The 17,280-nt window shown below is 35.1% G+C and overlaps 2 protein-coding genes across 3 annotated transcripts in view; both read right to left on the bottom strand.

The window, feature by feature from the left end:
* Positions 1-2,510: 2,510 nt before the first annotated feature.
* On the bottom strand, positions 2,511-7,220 carry LOC117103185. The gene is made up of 3 exons (XM_033243706.1): positions 7,023-7,220; positions 6,036-6,716; positions 2,511-4,917 (listed from the first exon to the last, which is right to left on the bottom strand). Exons 2-3 carry the CDS (start codon positions 6,659-6,661, stop codon positions 4,527-4,529), a joined length of 1,017 nt encoding a protein of 338 aa, XP_033099597.1. The 5' UTR covers positions 6,662-6,716; positions 7,023-7,220; the 3' UTR covers positions 2,511-4,526.
* Positions 7,221-9,797: 2,577 nt separating this feature from the next.
* LOC117103186 overlaps positions 9,798-17,280 on the bottom strand; it is a 9,934-nt gene continuing 2,451 nt past the window's right edge. The window contains exons 1-3 of one of the 2 annotated variants that reach the window (XM_033243707.1): positions 15,734-15,863; positions 14,347-14,947; positions 9,798-13,409 (exon numbers count right to left, since the gene is read on the bottom strand). In XM_033243707.1, coding sequence (XP_033099598.1) covers positions 13,028-13,409; positions 14,347-14,822 — 858 coding nt within the window. In that variant the 5' untranslated portion in view covers positions 14,823-14,947; positions 15,734-15,863 and the 3' untranslated portion in view covers positions 9,798-13,027. Of the gene's footprint in view, positions 13,410-14,346; positions 14,948-15,733; positions 15,864-17,280 lie in introns of those variants that run through there. The other variant, XM_033243708.1, reaches the window with a different exon arrangement.

Raw genomic sequence — 17,280 nt, forward strand, 5'->3', positions numbered from 1 at the left:
AATTATGTTGGTATTTTGTCATTAATTTTAAGACTAAAACACCTTACAGTAACGAGTTGACAATAGGCAGTTTTCGCCACACGACGTTAACCTTAATGTTAGTACCCAACATGCACTGCAATAGCTCCGCCCCTTTTGTAAACAAATCAAAATATGCATGAGCAAACCCGTAATTAAGGTACGTCGATCACGTAAAATCCTGAAATTAACATACTCCGCAACGCAAGATGAATATATTATGACATTAAGGTTAACGTCATGCGGCAAAAAATACCTGATCACAAGTACAGAATACAGTACGGTACCAATGGTTCTTAATTTTTAAATTGTGAATTTTATCAAAACCAGTGTACTATATACAGTAATAAAGGGGCTAGGCTGGGCACACACCGCACCTGTGTTTCTAGGGGTGCGAAGGTAGGGGAGTGCAGGGTGCACAGGGGAGGATGCTTTTTCCTATTGAAAATTTTGGCCAAAAAATCACTCGCATAGTTAAACATCACCTTATTTTGCGATCTAGCATCCACCACCCCACCCCCCTCCCCCACTTAATAATCAAGCCCCTCCCCCAATTTCAAGACTCTAAGATAAATCACTGGGGATAAAATTGCATGGAAAAAACAACATAATGGGGCATACCCAGCGGGAAATTTTTTTCATAATAAAAAATAACATTTTATTGGTGAATATAAACAGGGTCGTAAATGCTTTAAATTTGTATACTGTAATTGGGAAAAAATATACATACAGTATCTTATTTTTGGAGATTTCAAAGTAGCTGTGGGTGCAATAAAAATAAAGAAAAACTTTTTTCGTGGCCAAAGGTATGTTAAAAAAATTTGTTTTATTTGAAATCATCATTATAGGGGGCCGGCGGATCCAAAAATGTCCAAAAAAGGGGGGCTGGAAGTTGGGCCGATTGAGACAACACTGTCGTAGGGGGTCCGGGGCATTCCCCCACAAAATTTTTGTGTTCTAGACGCCCGAACATAACATTTGAGGCATTCTGGGCTATCATTTTTTTCTTTTTTTTTAACCTCCCAAAAGGGGGAGGCCCCCCTAAATTCGCCCCTGGGCGGGTTCGCTAAACAAAGTATAAAAAATGTCACTACTACGAAAAGGAAATAGCAACATACCGACAAGCTCAACCACATGATGATTACTGTAATTCCTCAGGTATATGCCAACCCCTATTTTATGCCCAATTTTATATGGCAGTCTTTCCTCGAGCAAAAGCTGGCTCTTGAAAATATTTTCAGAAAAAATTTCAAATTTTGACTTTGAATTTGGTACATAGAGTGTTGAGAAATTATTTGATTTGATTAAAAAAAAGGATACCCAGGGTATAAGCCCACCCCGAAAAACTGGCCCACTTTTGTGTTCAAGGGGGAGGGGGTGGGCTTGGCTTATACCAGGAACTATGGCATATGTTTGTTATTTGGTGAGGAAAGGGAACTTCAGGAATATGGGGGTTCTTTCAAACCCCCAAACCCTTTGGCTTGAGATGATAGCTGATTCTGGATTGAGGATGGATACCTGCATTCAAATGAAGAAAATTCAAACCAAGTTTAACAATGAAAATAAACTACACAAGTATATAAAGCACTACAGTATACCTAGTACTAATTGCAGTAGTGTAGTGTTTTAATTAATAATACATTACAGTACTGCAAATTCACTTTAAACTTTGTTACAATACAAGGCAAAAATAAATATCACACAATAAGAAATTAACTGTACTGTATTACCTAAACATAAATGAGTGTACTACCGTAAATCAGGGGCAGGCATAAAATAGGTTGGAGGGCCAAAGTGAATTTCTGATTTAACAAGGAGGGCTGGAATTCTGGATCCACCCCTGCTATGTGGCCTGAAGGTTGTATTTTTACTCTTTCAAGTCCAAGCTAAAGACCTTCTTTTTTCATCAAGTTTTTCAATAATTTTACATGACATCCTTTTCTGTTTTTTATGTACAGTGCACTGAGAGTTTACTTACTTGCGCTATAATAATAAGGAACTATAATTATTATTATTATTCTCACCCGTCCCGTAAATTATTAAATAAGTCTGTCTCTCAAATAAGCACTGCTCCTCAATAAGCACCAATTGAAAAATCTATTTTCGCAAAGCTCCACCCTATTATATACAACTGTATTAAATTTTGAATAAGCATTGCAGTATTCAAGAGTACATATTACCCAACATGGTTTGATGTTTCGTATTATAATGCTACTAATTAACTGCTTTCTAAAGGAATAAATAATAAAATATAACAAGTCAGATAGGTATATACAGCACATGATATTCTTTAACAATTAAATAATAAGTACAGCAGTGCTTATTTGGTCATTTACAATAATACACCACACACTTCACATAAAATTATTAAGGAAAAACAATTAAGTGGATGTATGTAAGCTATACAATTTTTTCTTTTTCAAATCTAAAAAGTATTTGCAACAAATTTTTCGTTCATTTCATAATCATTATAGAATTTCATATCAAAATGGTGTAATTAAAATATATTCAATCTTTAGTTTTAGGGTACTTTGGTTTTTTGAATACATACAAATTACCTTTTTAATGAATTCAGCAGATTTAAATTGAATCATGAATATTTGAAATCATCAATATTGTACATAATAATGTTAACAATGAAGTGGTTATATTTACACCAGTTTTAAAATTCTGTGATTGGATGTTATTGAATGTATGGGTTGGATTAAAACAATGGGCTTATTCGACTGGTTCATTTCATTGACTACGATTTTTCGTCGAGTATTTTTTTTATTTTGACTGGTTCGTAAAATAGACGTCGCTGACAATGATAATTAACGTAAACCAGAGTGTGTTATGTTATCCATGTGTCCAAAACAAACAAGGCCAGTTTAGCAACATCTGCGTTAATATAATTTACATTAAATTTAAGAAAATAAAAATTATACCCACATGAAATCAAAAAAAGAATTCAAAAACTGAATGACATCATTTTTTACGCAAAACCCATTCTGCCACAATCCGAAGCAGCCTTGATTACGCAGCGTGTATCGCGGTAACTATGCAGCCATTTTGTTTTGTCGAGCATTTAGCAGATTTCTATTAGACTGGTCGTCTTCGTTAAGTAGGATTTTACCACTGCACAGGTGGCTGTGGTTTAGCGAAGAATGACCAGTTGAATACGGCCATCGACATTCATCAAAATTTGTTTAAGACTGGTGTAACTGTAGACACTCCCAGAAAAAAATAAGGTTATAACAAAAAATAATAATAATGATAATGATGATGATAATAATAATAATAATAATACTAATGATAACAGTAATAATAATACTTTTTATTACTATGTTAAAATTTGGTAGTACAGCTAAATAAAATCAACTTAAATACAGTATTCTACTTTAGAATGGAAATACCAAATTCAAAATGATATAAAAGTACATACAGTATTTTTTATTGACTATTAATTATAATTCCCTACAAACAGCAAATTAAAGTTATCCCTTGGAGCTCAGGGTTTATAAACCATATTGATACTCTGAATCTTTAGACAATTCTGCAAAATATGTTTTAGAGCAATACAATCTAGAGGGCGACAAACATATTCAAGTGCACTAAGTGTATAATAGGGAGCTCTTGATGACAAGATGGTGGCGGGATCTAGGACAATACTTATTTTTTTTATAAATTAATTAAATAATGGCACGACACAGAGTCATCTGCTTTCAACTCTTGTCCTCTGAAGTTTAAGACACTGTTATGCTGAATTTACCTTGTGCAGAGATCCATTCTAGAATCATAATCGTGGAGATCAAAATCTTCATACATGGGTTCTATTGCTATTAGCTGAATGAAAGGAAGATGATAATAATATTCTAATAACTATTACATCAACCAAAGAAACTGAAAAAAAAAAACCAAATTCCATTGCATAATACCCTGCAATGTTAGACCACCTACAAGCAGTGTCTTGTTTGTTTATAGTTCCCTTGGATTTTAGATTGACAACCTTGACTTGGAAAACTTAGTCATTTAGAGTGGATGAATCACTTATTCACCTTAAAGCCATGCTCTGGAGGAAAAATATTTGTTGATATGTTGTACAACAAAAGGGCGTTTGACGAAAAATTAATGAATGGCTAATGAGATACAGATTTTTGAATATTTAAAAACTGGGGGAAAAGGTGGAAAAAAGGGTGGTTATGCTCCTTTCCCCCAGTTTTTAAATATTTAAGAAGTTGTAACTCATCAATCGTTTCCGAGTTTTCGTCAAAAGCCTTTTTTGTGTCTTAAAAAAATCAGTCGTCAACATATCAAGAAATTTTGTTCCTACGGAGCCTGGCTTTAAATTACGTGAATAAGCATGGATGATACATGATGCAATATAAAACAGTTCTTTATTGTAAGAAATATGAATTAAATATAAAAGGTTAAACTCAATGAGTATTGACAAGATTAAACGTTCAGAAGTAGAGTACATTTTTTTCCTAATGGAAGCTAGTTTTTTGTTACAAAATTTACAAAGTCTTTTAAAACATATTTGGTGTTGATTGCTGTTGGCACATCTGCGCCACAACCTGTGACATCATGGAGATCATGCCCTGAAAAAACTGATGTTCATTCTCAGCCCGCCGCCTCTCAATCTCAAGTCGCTGGCGGTCAACCTCTACGGCTTGAAGTTGAGATTTTACAATGTTCTGGAGTGACTCTTTGATTATTTCAATGTTGGTGCTTTCGTCTTCTTTTCTAACCTTGGCCGCTGACCCTCTGGTAGTTGTCGGTCGGTTTGGAGTTCTTGAATTTATTGATGAACTGTTCGTCGGAGTGTTTGTATCAATATCTAACAACTGAGCATCTTCATGTGTTTTGGCGTTACCAGATGACCAATTATTATTCTGAAAATTATTTTTGGGTGTTGTTCTGAAAAAAAAAACACCAAAACAAAACAAAACAGCAGAATTAAAATATGAATTGAATATAATGTAACATCATAACACATAATCAGCACATTATAATTTCATTACTGTATTTCCTTGCCATAATAATAAATAGTATTTCCAATAGTAAATATGCAACGGCAGTCGTAGCATCAACAACAGCAATAATAAAAACTAGACTTCATATGTCTGTTTGTAAAACAGAACATAAGGCTTTTAAACATCTTCATAAAAAGATTAGTGAGAGTCGTCAGTGAGACTCTAACTACTGCATAGCTGCAGTGGTAATAGCAAGGGTGTTGAGATTTCTTGCCATTATGCTAAAAAACCCTCACACTGCAGATGTCAGGTCAGTGCATTTTCAGTTTATAGATGTTATAAATTGAGAGCGAAAATTATTCATGCACTTTACTGTAATTTTGTATGTAACATAGATGTAGCTAGCTTGAAATGCTTCAGAAAATGCGAACTGCATTAACATAAATGTTTAATTACCAGTTTATTAATAATACAGTTATTAAAAATATGCAGAATGTTGTCATATTTTGACATGCACATCTTTGATATATGGTCTTTACTTGCACACAGTTTAACAAAGATCTAAGCACAGGAAGTTACCAAAATGCCGGTCAGAAAAACCTTGTGCACACAGGATAGAAGAAGAAAAAAAAGTTAGAACAAAAAAATTACTTTTTTTGCTAAATCATAATCATTGTCAGATCATCACCATCAGCACCACAATAAATACAAAATATAATAATTTTACAATAACAGGGTTGTAGCTGTAGAAAAATAAGGGTGGGTGATAGATATTTTAAGAGTGGGTGGGTGATAACATTATTAAACTCTAAATAATAAGAGTGGATTTTAAGGATGGGAAAAGTGAGTTAATAAGGGTGGGTGGAGGGCTATGAGTATAAAATTAGCTTTAGACAGGGAAGAAAACTGCAAGGCTGGGTGGGCTTGCACACCATAACTACATCCATACAATAATAAAAATAATAGTAACATTAAAATAATAACAAAAGGCAATTGATTAACAATGAATATTAATGTAATAACATATCATTATTAACAATCAACGACAACAGAGACACTAACCCTTCTTGTTTTCTTTTCCTACTTTTTCTTGGTGTGATACTCATCCTGCCCATGAATGATTGTGCCCACTTTTCCGTTAAATCAATACTTCCCCCATTTTCCCTCATGACTGACGGATCATGCTGCTCCACCATTCCACGAGCAGCTCCCAGCACAATCCTTCTGTTAATAGCAACGCCGTTAGTCTGTAGCCTTCGTATGTAGTCCTGAATTCGCTGATCTAGCTCGCTACCAAGAAGAGGAGGTCTTCCTCGGTTACCAACAGGCAAATTAGTCACCTTATCTCCATCTTCACAGGCCGCTAGTTGCCTCTGGTAGGCTTCCCTAAAAGTTCTGACCGTACTTTCATTTAATTTCTTTCCAAGTTCAAAACTAAATTTTTTGCAAGCACTTGTTATCCCATGCTCTGAGGCATGTTTTCCAATACGTGCTCGAATTTCGGGGTCATAAATCACATATGGGCCACGCTTTTTCTTCTCTTTGGCTTGGATAATGATCTCTGAAACAGCAGCATTTGCTGCTCGCATTTCTGCAGCACGTTCTTCTGTATCTTCACTTTCAGGGTCTGGTAGCTCCGAATCATCAAGACTTCCCTTCCCATTCTCAAGTAAGTTCGAAAGCGACATTATCTAAATCTCTGTTTAAGATCTTTCTTCGATTATAAATTGCACCACAAGAACCCTAGTTAGTAGGGAGCAAGATTGAAGAAAACATATTATAATATTAAACTCCATCAGCAAGAACATCTCAAAAGTTTGTGTCAGTGCAAAATATAGCCTACCGCAAAATGTCATTCTTTTCGAAATATTTATTAAACATTATTAATTGGAGCCAAACCAAAGCCTAAAATAATAGGCCTAGGCCTAGCCTAGCTTAAACAGGAGAATCCGACAGTTAAGTCTAGCCTAGGCCTAGTGACTGACAAGTGACAGTTTGTACACGGGGCGCTCGCCTAGCCCAGGCCTCTCTCAAAACTCATGTACTTACCTCACTTAAACGCTCGTGTATTAGTCATCGGTTATAATATATTCATTACAAGGTGCATTAAATATTCAAAATGAGTTATGACATTAACAAAGACTGATACAGTATAAAATAAAAACAACTTTTTCAGCAGCAATTAAGGCTGGCACATTCAGAATAAACAGTAACACAGGCTGTCTGTCCATGGTCTGAAGTATGAAATTTGAGATGAGCGCCCTCTGATGAATGAGACTCATCGGACGAACTACTGTATCACCTCAGTAGATTAGACTCCACTTTGGGGACACCCCAAAAAAGGAAATATATCTTCTAACACTACGGCAAATCCCTATTAAGAGGACATCCCCATTAAGGTCTATTAATTGTTATTTTTAAGTATAGTGGCGACAGTGGCGTGTAGGAGTCTATAGGGAGGGGATACAGGGGGAGCGAAAGTGAGGGTGAGGATCCATGAGTAAATGAAGATATACCTCGATCTTCCTGTACTAAAATTACAATTCTCCATGACTGTGTAAGAACATAAGAAAAATAATAATCTTTTATATATGAACATGTAGGCATATACAGTAAGTTGTGCTCTGTTTATCATCAGTGCTCGCCCTTGGTTTATGTGAAGAAGATGAAAATTACGTTAAAAATTTATAAAGTGACGCGTGTCGTTTGTTGTAAACCGAAAGCGTGTATTTTATGTCGGCGTTTAACCATGGGTAAATTTAGAGATGTAGGCCCACAAAATCATAACAATTAAATTTAAAATTAACTTGCTACATTTTAATTATATGAACTTGGGCATTAAATTTAGTTTCATATTTACCCTTTTCACGCTGGATCAATGCTAAACATTGTAAAAAAACTGGCAGTCACAGGAGGTTTTTCTGTGATTTTTAGCATTTACCGGTGCGAAATCATTAGTAAACATTTTCAAACTGCACTAATTTCTTTGCTAAAGTTGAACTTTTATGTTACTCATTTTGAAGGAACATTTAGGCTTAAAGTCCTATTGGCCAAATGGTCTGAGTGAAATCGCGTTCTTCGAAATAAGCTCGACGGAATGTCCATTCGGCCAAACATCCTTCAGACGAAATCCTTCAGCCAACGGCGTCCTTTAGGCGAACAATTCTTTAGGCGAAATGTCCGTTCGGCCAATTTTCCGTCGGCCAAACTTTCAGCCAACTGCAAGGCATATTCGGCCAATCGTCTGGGTACCGATTTTTAATGGAGTAGGTCTACGCCTCCGCGCACCCACGTCACTGAGTGGCGAACACCATACGGCCATTATGGAAGAGCCGGGTCTCTAGTTCTACTACAATTGAGATGACATTATTACGACGGGCCAGTAAAAAGGCACCCTTATGCTTTTGCTTCAGTGATTCATCAACTAATTTTTTGAAAATGCGTTTGTGTACAGTGGATACAGCAATTTGTGTTTATTTACTTTTCCTCGTGCTTTTGATCGGCATGTTCTTTGTTGTTCTATGGATTTGAAATTCTGAAATAAATGATGAATGAATGAAAGAAAACTAATAGTTTTTAGTTCCCAAATGTCTTATGCCATCGACAAAACTGAAAAATTAAATTGGTTTTGCCTGTTGCTGGAAATACATAATAGCCTATATAGGCCTAAATGATATACAAGTTATTTAAAAAACAAAGATATAGAAAAAAGATTCAATTTGTAGGAACAAATGATGCAAACGTATCAACGAACTTCCTTAAAGATATATTGTCTCATGTAAAATATGAAAAAAAAAATCATAAATTTATTTTTGAAATTGCTCATTTTGGGATAATATTAAATTTATCAACTTTTGTGTAGCCTATTTGTGTAATCTAAAAAAGTTTAGGCATACCCATAAAAATGATATAAACACTTTTCAAAAACTCCAGGAATTTGCCGACAGGGGTCCGACATGGGTTCCGAACAACCAGTGGGATTAGAACCTCGATCAGGGTCCCGGAATAAAAATCCCTGGTTGAGTTAATAGGGAGAGAGTTGTATAGCCCAAAATTGTCACTGCTTTTAGACCACAATAGTGTTTGGCAATAAAAGTTACGTTATTTGGTTAGGCAAACTAATATTTTTGGTCAGACGATCTGTTGTGCTGTCGGACGACGGGGATTCCAGGCGGAGGAGAGAGGGGATTGCCATCCCTGATACGCCACCACCCATCTTTATAATATATTCATTACAGCGGAGGAGAGAGGGGATTGCCATCCCTGATACGCCACCACCCCCCCCCCCGCTGGCACCGCAAATCCACTGCCCCTAATCAGGGAACACTCAAATTATTTTTGGTTCCGAAGGTATCCCATAATACTATATAGGCCTATAGGGGTTTATATTGTATTTTCTTTGGGACTATAACAAAAGACGACTGCCATAATAAGACAGCGAAACCAGTAGGCCCTATTAAGGAAAAACCACGCATTAAGCTCTGAGTGTTTTTAGTGCATACTATGAGCAAAGAATTCATAAGAGGATTTTTTTTCTTTGTTTTGGTCTTGACAGGAGATGGGGCTTTGGCCTGTCCAACAACGGAGAATCCACCATCTCTACAACTGTCTTGCTGGCGCAACTGATCAAAAGAAAAATACGATGCTGTGTAGGCTAAATACACATCCTATTTCAAACTAAACAGAGGTTTTTGTATTTTTGTTTATAAATGAACTAGAAATACTGTATCTACATTGAATATTGATGAATTGCTGCTGAAGAGCTGTTCATGTGCTTCCGAAAAGTAGGCTTCTTTGTAAAATACACTACTATGCTCCAAAGTATTCATTATTTCCAGAACTTTATTCATTACCTGTCCAGTATATAATTATAATACACGGTAATGAATTAATAAAAAAAAATTAAACAAATCAACCTCCACAGGGACTTAAATAGCGATGCCATAACTAGACCACGAATATTACTGTATTATTACAGTATAAATACCCAACATGCTAGTTCAAAGGTCAACGAAACCTGGCGTGTAAAGAATGTCTGATGCTCTTTCAAAAGAGCTATTTAATATTTGAGGATACAGTATTAATTTGTAATATTTTATGTCAGTTTTTATTTAACAAAACATTACTAAACAATACTCCTGGTTTTTCTATATTAAAACTAAGTAAAATCTAACTTCTTAAAACATAATGAACACAGATAAAACATACGAATATAATACAATGAATTATAATACTAAAATAAAGTACATAACAAATTAAAAATAAATAATAAAAATGGAGATTGTTATTTCAACAATTCATACAAAACCTTCAGAAAATTGTCTTTAATAATGGAAAACCTCTTAGTTTAAAATAGCAACCAAACATGAATCCAAACGTCTTGAGTTTGAAGCTAAACATTTTCACAATATCTATGTCAAATGAAATTTAAAGCAAGGATTTTTGTGGGGTCCAACAGGTAGTTATAAGGTGCACTATTATAATGCCCATTGTTTATAAGGTTCGCTAGTAAGGAGCACTATGATTATGTATGGGGAACTATTAATGCCCACTGTTTATAGGATTCGCTAGTAAGGAGCTCGATGATTATGTATGGGGTACTGCGAGGATGGGTTGAATATTTCAACCCATCCTCGCGTCTTCTTCACACATGCTGAAGTAGACCCGAGGACGGGTTTGAAATATTCATGTTTGAATAAAATCTGTAATCTAAGTCTACCAAGTCGTTGACATCGTCTTTTTCATTGAGTTATGTATCTAAGGAACACACATGGATTACATCATGCGCTCTCTCTCTCTCTATATATATAGTTTTATATATATATTGTACTGTATATATGTATATATATACAGCATATATATATATATATATATATATATAATATTGCAATATATATTGCGAGCTGCAGTAGTACCCCATATATATTCATCGAGCACATATATATACATATATATATATATCCTCCCCAGAGACCAAGCTATATACATTTTAAAACACAAGAATTGGTCAATAAAAAAAAAAACAGGACAATTCAATAAATAAATAACCACATATTAAACTTTTAAAACTTAAAAATTCCCAGTAAAAGTTACAGCAGTTCTCATTCTTTTTGACCGACGACCCAAAAAAAAACAAAAAAACATCCAGGCAACTTGCTACAAACCACTTCCCAAGACGTTAAAAAAACTCAAAATGGGTCATTAACTGCTAAAAAAAATTGGAAGTAAAATGTTTATATGATTCCATTAATTCGCTTAATACCACAGCAAATTTTAGCAGGATATAAAATGCAATTTTAAATACAATCCTTGAGACTTGTGAGTTTGGGTCGTGCCCCGTAGTTTGAGACCTGCTGCCCTATTCTCTTGGTTTGTCCAATTATGGACATAGCATTTTCAAAGTATTTGCATAAATTTTGTAGAGTGCAATATATTAAAAATAATAATTTATATAGCACCTTATATAAAAAGCCTCTAATCACTAATGAAAGCAAAATGTAGAAAAGCAAATATCAACATAAATTGTCTGGTAAATTATTATGTTCAAGCTCATAAAACAGGAATAATTTTTAATTATGGATTAGATTGAATTTATTCGGTGTAAACACCAAGGATAACCCAGAAGACTAACTTTTAGTGGGGTTCTTCTGGTGGTGATTGGGCAGTACACCAGGTGACAATCTCCTACTCTTTTCCGAAGAGTGTACTGTGTTCTTTAATATGGACATGAGCTCACGGGACCAACGGTTAAAATGTCTCATTTAAAAAGAAGGTGCACATGTTTACACAGTACTTGTATTTCAGCCTGTTAGCTGAAACAGAAGGAAAGAAGCAAATGTAATTAAACCGGGCAACAAAGGATCTCCTAGGTTCAGTGATTAAAACCAGTTTAGCCGACTGAGCTATGCTCCTCTCTCTATATGAAACAAATGAATGGTATTCAGGAGGCTGGAGTTTGTATACCGATTGAAACAATGTCTCAAGAACTTACTCAACTTATTTTCATCCATTTTTGTAAGCTAAAATAATTTTGTATCTCAAAAAAAGCACAGAAATGCTGTATGACATCATAGAAATGCGTTATATCCCTCTCCAGTTAGAGTTGTATGAGATGTTATTAAAAATTAAAAAACTAAAAATAATAATTAAAAAATTTTTTTTATATACCTTATATTAAATAAAAACAATTATTGTACACCATTGATGAGAGCTACAGGCTCGGCACACTCCATCAATCATAACTGGCATTTATCTTGAATACAGTATTTTATATTTTATTACTTTATTATTAAATTATTATTATTATTGTTGTTGTTTTACCAAAAAAAACCACTGTGTTGTCTTGGCCTGACCGACTCAAAATCAAAGCCATATTTTCTACCAAAAAACCCCAAAAATACTCTATTTATGAAGATTCCCTAGCAGTGAACCATGAAGCAGGCCTACAGTAGGTCTACAGAAAAAAATGAAAATTGGTTGAATTTGATTTTTAAGTCAGGGTGCTAGAACAATGAATCATATAGTTATCGTACTGGTAATCAACTCAGATTTTTCTATAGGTATTTTTTGATATTTTTCTATCTGTGTCCATATATTCTCGCGTATAAGACAAGGCGATTACAAATTACGATTGAAAACAGAGGGATCGTCTTACTTGCGCAACACATACAATTTTTTGGACTTTTAAACCATGTTCGTCTTATGTGTGGATCATCCATAACACGCAAATTTACTACAGAAACGAAGCCCATAACTGTTAGTATGAATGAATTCAAATGTGGGTAAATAACATGTAAAAGCCCATAAATTGGTATTATTTCAAAAATTAGCCCTATATTTGGTTTCGTTTTGAGCCAGCTAGATGCCGTTTATCAAGACCATAAAGAGCAAATAGTAGGAATTCTGACTGTGAAAGAGAGTCATCTTATACGTCTGACATACAAGAAATTGTCCAAAAACTCGGTTGTTGTCTTATACGTGGATTGCCTTATAAGCAAGAATATACGGTACATGTGCATGCTTTAAGTAAATGATCAATTCTATAAATTTCATCATCATAACATGCCAACTGAGTTCTGATGGGTCATTTGACCAACAATCTGTGACATCATCGTCAGCATTCCATGAAAAAACTGACGTTCAGAATCGATTCGTTGTTTTTCCAATGCAACGCTCTGCCTCTCCAAATCCACCATTGTCTCAAAGAGCTGAGTTAGTTTTTCTTTTTGGGCATCTGTTTCATCAAAATCTATCAATTTTCTTTTCCTTGGGTTGCAAGATTTCCTCTTGTTTCCTTCTTGTACGTCAGAGGGTTTTTGGATCTCTGGTGAGTTGACGCAAGTATCTCCAGGGATAATTTCAATGCCATTACTGTTGGAGGCCCCCTCAGCAGAAGCACTTGGGTAGCTATTTGGTGAACCATTCTCAACTATTTCACTGAAAAGTAATAAAAAAAATTAGAAATTAATATAACTTGAGCTCAGATGCAGTTTGCAGCGGCATACATAGGCTCTGAGGGGACCTGTTTCAAGAATATCATAATTTGAAATTACTAATCTTTTACAAAAAAGTAATCCAGACCACGCTCGTCTTGATGCTGCACAGTCTTTGACGAGTATTAAAGTTGAAGTAGACTAATATCATCCCTGCCCGAACCCATTTATAAAATTGTAATCATCAAACAATATTATATACGTCTATTTACAATCTAGTCATATGTATTGTTTTACTTATTTTATTTTATTTCTTTATGGGGACAGGGCCCATGACTTCGGGGCCCTGGTTCACTGAACCGCCTGTACCTTTGTTAGTTACGCTACTGGCAGTCTAAACTTGTCATGAAAATCTAGAGGGCATCATATTAGTTGCAATTACTGTATCATGTATACTGATTTTTGCCAAACTGCCAGCTAATTGCTTGCTGTTTCTTTTGTATTACAATGTTAATGTCATAAAAACAATTGTAGTTGCGCTGTCGGTGACACTCCGAAAAATCATATTTGCAGATGGAAGGTAATGTGGCCATTAAAAAGAGCTCCACTTCTAAGCCACACCCAATAAGACTTTGTTGATAGGGCAGACAATGTAAAAGTTAACTTACACATTATTACCCAAAGTGTATTTCAAAGCTTCGCTCTTCTTTTACTTAAATTTACAAAGTACATAATTACAATATCTGATGTACAGACATAAGAAATGCTTTACAATAAATTAAGCAAATGCATTTTCAAATTAAACAAAGTCGACGAAGCTATCAATATACATGTTAGGTAAACAAAATTTAACATTTACATATCCACCTTCCACCTATCCACTTAAAAAAAACAATTAACACAAATAGAAATTAAGAGAATTTCTATGGTCTTCATTACACCTTTTAAAGATAATTTCTGCAGCATCACTGAAGCTTTCATCCACTAAGTCTTCAGGAGAACAAAAACTTGACATTGAGTCCAAAACATTAGCAGTCCGTGTCGGCGGATGGGCCTTTAAGACCGCTTCAACCTCAGGAAAATATTCCCTAGCATTTCTGTCAGTCATCGGTGGATTTTCACTCTTTAATGCTTTTTTGTGCTTGAAGTAAATCGTTTTGATATTCGCCATTTTACTTTTATAATCGGCTGCAGTCCGATTGAAACCCAGTTGCTTCATTTTCTCCGCTATTTCTTCCCAAATCGTATGATGACAAAATTTTGTATCAAACCTCTCTTGGAATTCGTCCATGCCCCATACTCTTATTAGATTCAGTACTTCGTTCCGTGGGAATACCTTCCTTCTTTGTCGTTCCAGTTCGTCTGTTCCTTTTGTATTTGCAACATTAATGTTTGATGTCATTCCTTGCTCAGCCATTATTTACAATTTCTTTTTTCTGGAGGTTAATGGAGCTGCTCTCCAAACCTCATAAAATTATAGTCAAAGTACAAAAAAATATTCTCTTTAGGCTAGGCCCTAGTTAAAATGTTTCTCTTCCCAATCTGGTGTTAGTTTTAAGGAAAAAAAAATATCAAATTCAGTCATGTATATTAAATAGTATATTGTTAGGGAAAGGGATCACACTTTTTGCAGTGGCTATTGTTACACTGGTCTTTAAATTAAATAATCATAAATCTGATTTAGGACCTATGTGTGAACAAAAATTAGGTCTAGAATTACGTCTGCTCAATTCGGAAAATAAGAACCGATTTCCACAGAGATATTGTTGAAAATTAGGCCTTTTTAACCTAGTCTCTTATTATAATGTAGCAGTTAAGCACCTACTTTCCTATCGATTCACCATGCAAACTTGAGTTTGTTTTTGATGTATCATCAACGGTGTAACGCAATAAAAAATTAACCAAAAAAAGACAGTTCAGTATGGTCTGAGCGAGTCCTCTAGGCTAGCCTAGCTAGGCCTCCTATATATAACTATGATGATGAGAGAAGCCTGTCCTGACAACTGGGCTAGCCTAGCCTAACCTCCTAATCCTAAGCTAAGTCCTACCCTAGGCTGATCTACTTATCATAATTAGCCTATGTAGGGGCCTAGGGCTAGGCCTCTACCTCCTCCTTGCTTGCTACTAATAATACTACTACCTAGGCCCTAGGCTAGCTGGGCCTAGTAGAAAGAAGAAGCCTAGGCCCTAGCCTAGCCTAGCCTAGGCCTAGCCTACTTACGGTAAAAAAAATATATAAATAAATTCGAAAAATTCTCCTAGGCCTAGCCTAATAAAGCAAATCTTTACAATTACTAATATAGAAACAATTCAATTTAAAAAGGATACAGAAAATATTGTTATTTTAGTAAATTTGTTGACAATTAATCAAACTTGACATGCAGCACAACGATGAGGGAAGAGACCATCGAGAGCGCTCTAACTAGAAAGGTCAAAGGTTGCTCTGTCAGAGAACAAGATCTAGGACTGAGCACAGCCTCGAAGTATTATTTTATCCTATAAATACATCATTGTTTTTATAGTATACAGTACTTACTATTTTATGTTATTGATCAAGATATAATTTAACTAAATATAAGTAAATTAATTTTCTGTTATATTTTTTTAAATTTTGAAATGAAAAATAACAAAATATTGTCATTTTGATTTGAAGAACAGATAGGTATAGGCCTAGGGCTTAGACAAATGTGCGGTGGGAGTGGGGTGGGGGCGTCGATTTGACATGCATGGACCCCACATTCACTGACCATACATCCCTATTTTCGGGGATTGACATCAAAGCCACAATAAGAACCTCTGGGAATAGTTTAGTAACTGGAGATAATTCCTTATGATGCTCAATTATGAAAATGTCAAGACAAATCAGAGGGAGATTACTGTAAAAGGTAAAAAAAAAAATAAAATAAAAGTAGGCCCTATATATCTTAACAAAAATTTTTTTTAATTTAAAAAAAGGTTATTTCTTTCGGAATGACGATTAAGGACAGAAAAAGTTGATACTGCAGTCTTCTCATTTATGAAAAATAATAAAGCATTTTTGAAAATAATGAAGTGATTGAAAGTATATAGGCCTATTCAAAGATTCAAAATGTTCTATATAGGACTATACATATACCTCTGACGCTGCGCGTCTAAAATTGTGGCGGTGGTGGACCTTACTATCATTCGATTCTATTTTTACCCGCCACTTTTGTAGCCCAGGTGACTTCCTTCCTTAGGAGGCTTTACCCACCAACCAGAACCTTACTGGGACTACAGAAAGGTTTGCCTAAAAATGAATTTGAATGAATTCAAAGCATAGAGCCTACGAGATTGCGGTTTAAAATATAGATGTTATCACACAAAGGCAAATGCTAGTGTTATAAAAGAGAACGAAGTCTATTATTGAAAAAAAAAATTCAACAGCAGGAAGGGTTTTTTTTTTAAATTTGGAAAGTGTGGTGAAAATTTTTAAATGGTATAAGGTTTTGCAGACGGGGATTTGCCAAAACCCCTAAAACCCTCTGAAAATATGAAAGTATTGTATATTCATTAGTCTATAGAGTAGCATTTAAAAAGTAGGCCTAAAGAAGTTAAATGAGTGAAACAGCTTAATGGTACAGGTTTAGATAGACATGCTTCCCCCAGCTTTTCTGTGGGTTTATCACACTTTAGACAGTGACCGCTGAACAGGGGTGGCGCCAGCGGGGAGAGCCGCCCCCCCCCCCGGTCGGGAGAAAAAGCACATTTCGTCGGGGAGAAAAAAAAATATGTGTATTTTCTACATAGGTCTATTAGTAGACTCTAAAATCGATTAAATAAGCATTTGAAACCCCTAAATTGTCATATTTATCCCCACCCGCAGACTAAAACTTTTCTCTTATAGGAAGACATTG

This window comes from Anneissia japonica, unplaced genomic scaffold (assembly GCF_011630105.1).
Source record: "Anneissia japonica isolate Jap-2015-1 unplaced genomic scaffold, ASM1163010v1 scaffold2652_len1590060_cov184, whole genome shotgun sequence".
NCBI classification, from domain to species: Eukaryota; Metazoa; Echinodermata; class Crinoidea; order Comatulida; family Comatulidae; genus Anneissia; species Anneissia japonica.

Excerpts from the sequence above, each read along its gene's own strand:
- LOC117103185 (XM_033243706.1), bottom strand. The coding sequence starts at position 6,661 with ATGTCGCTTTCGAACTTACTTGAGAATGGGAAGGGAAGTCTTGATGAT. Across the intron at positions 4,918-6,035 it reads AGGAAAAGAAAACAAGAAGG|AACAACACCCAAAAATAATT; the intron begins GTTAGTGTCTCT and ends TTTTTTTTTCAG.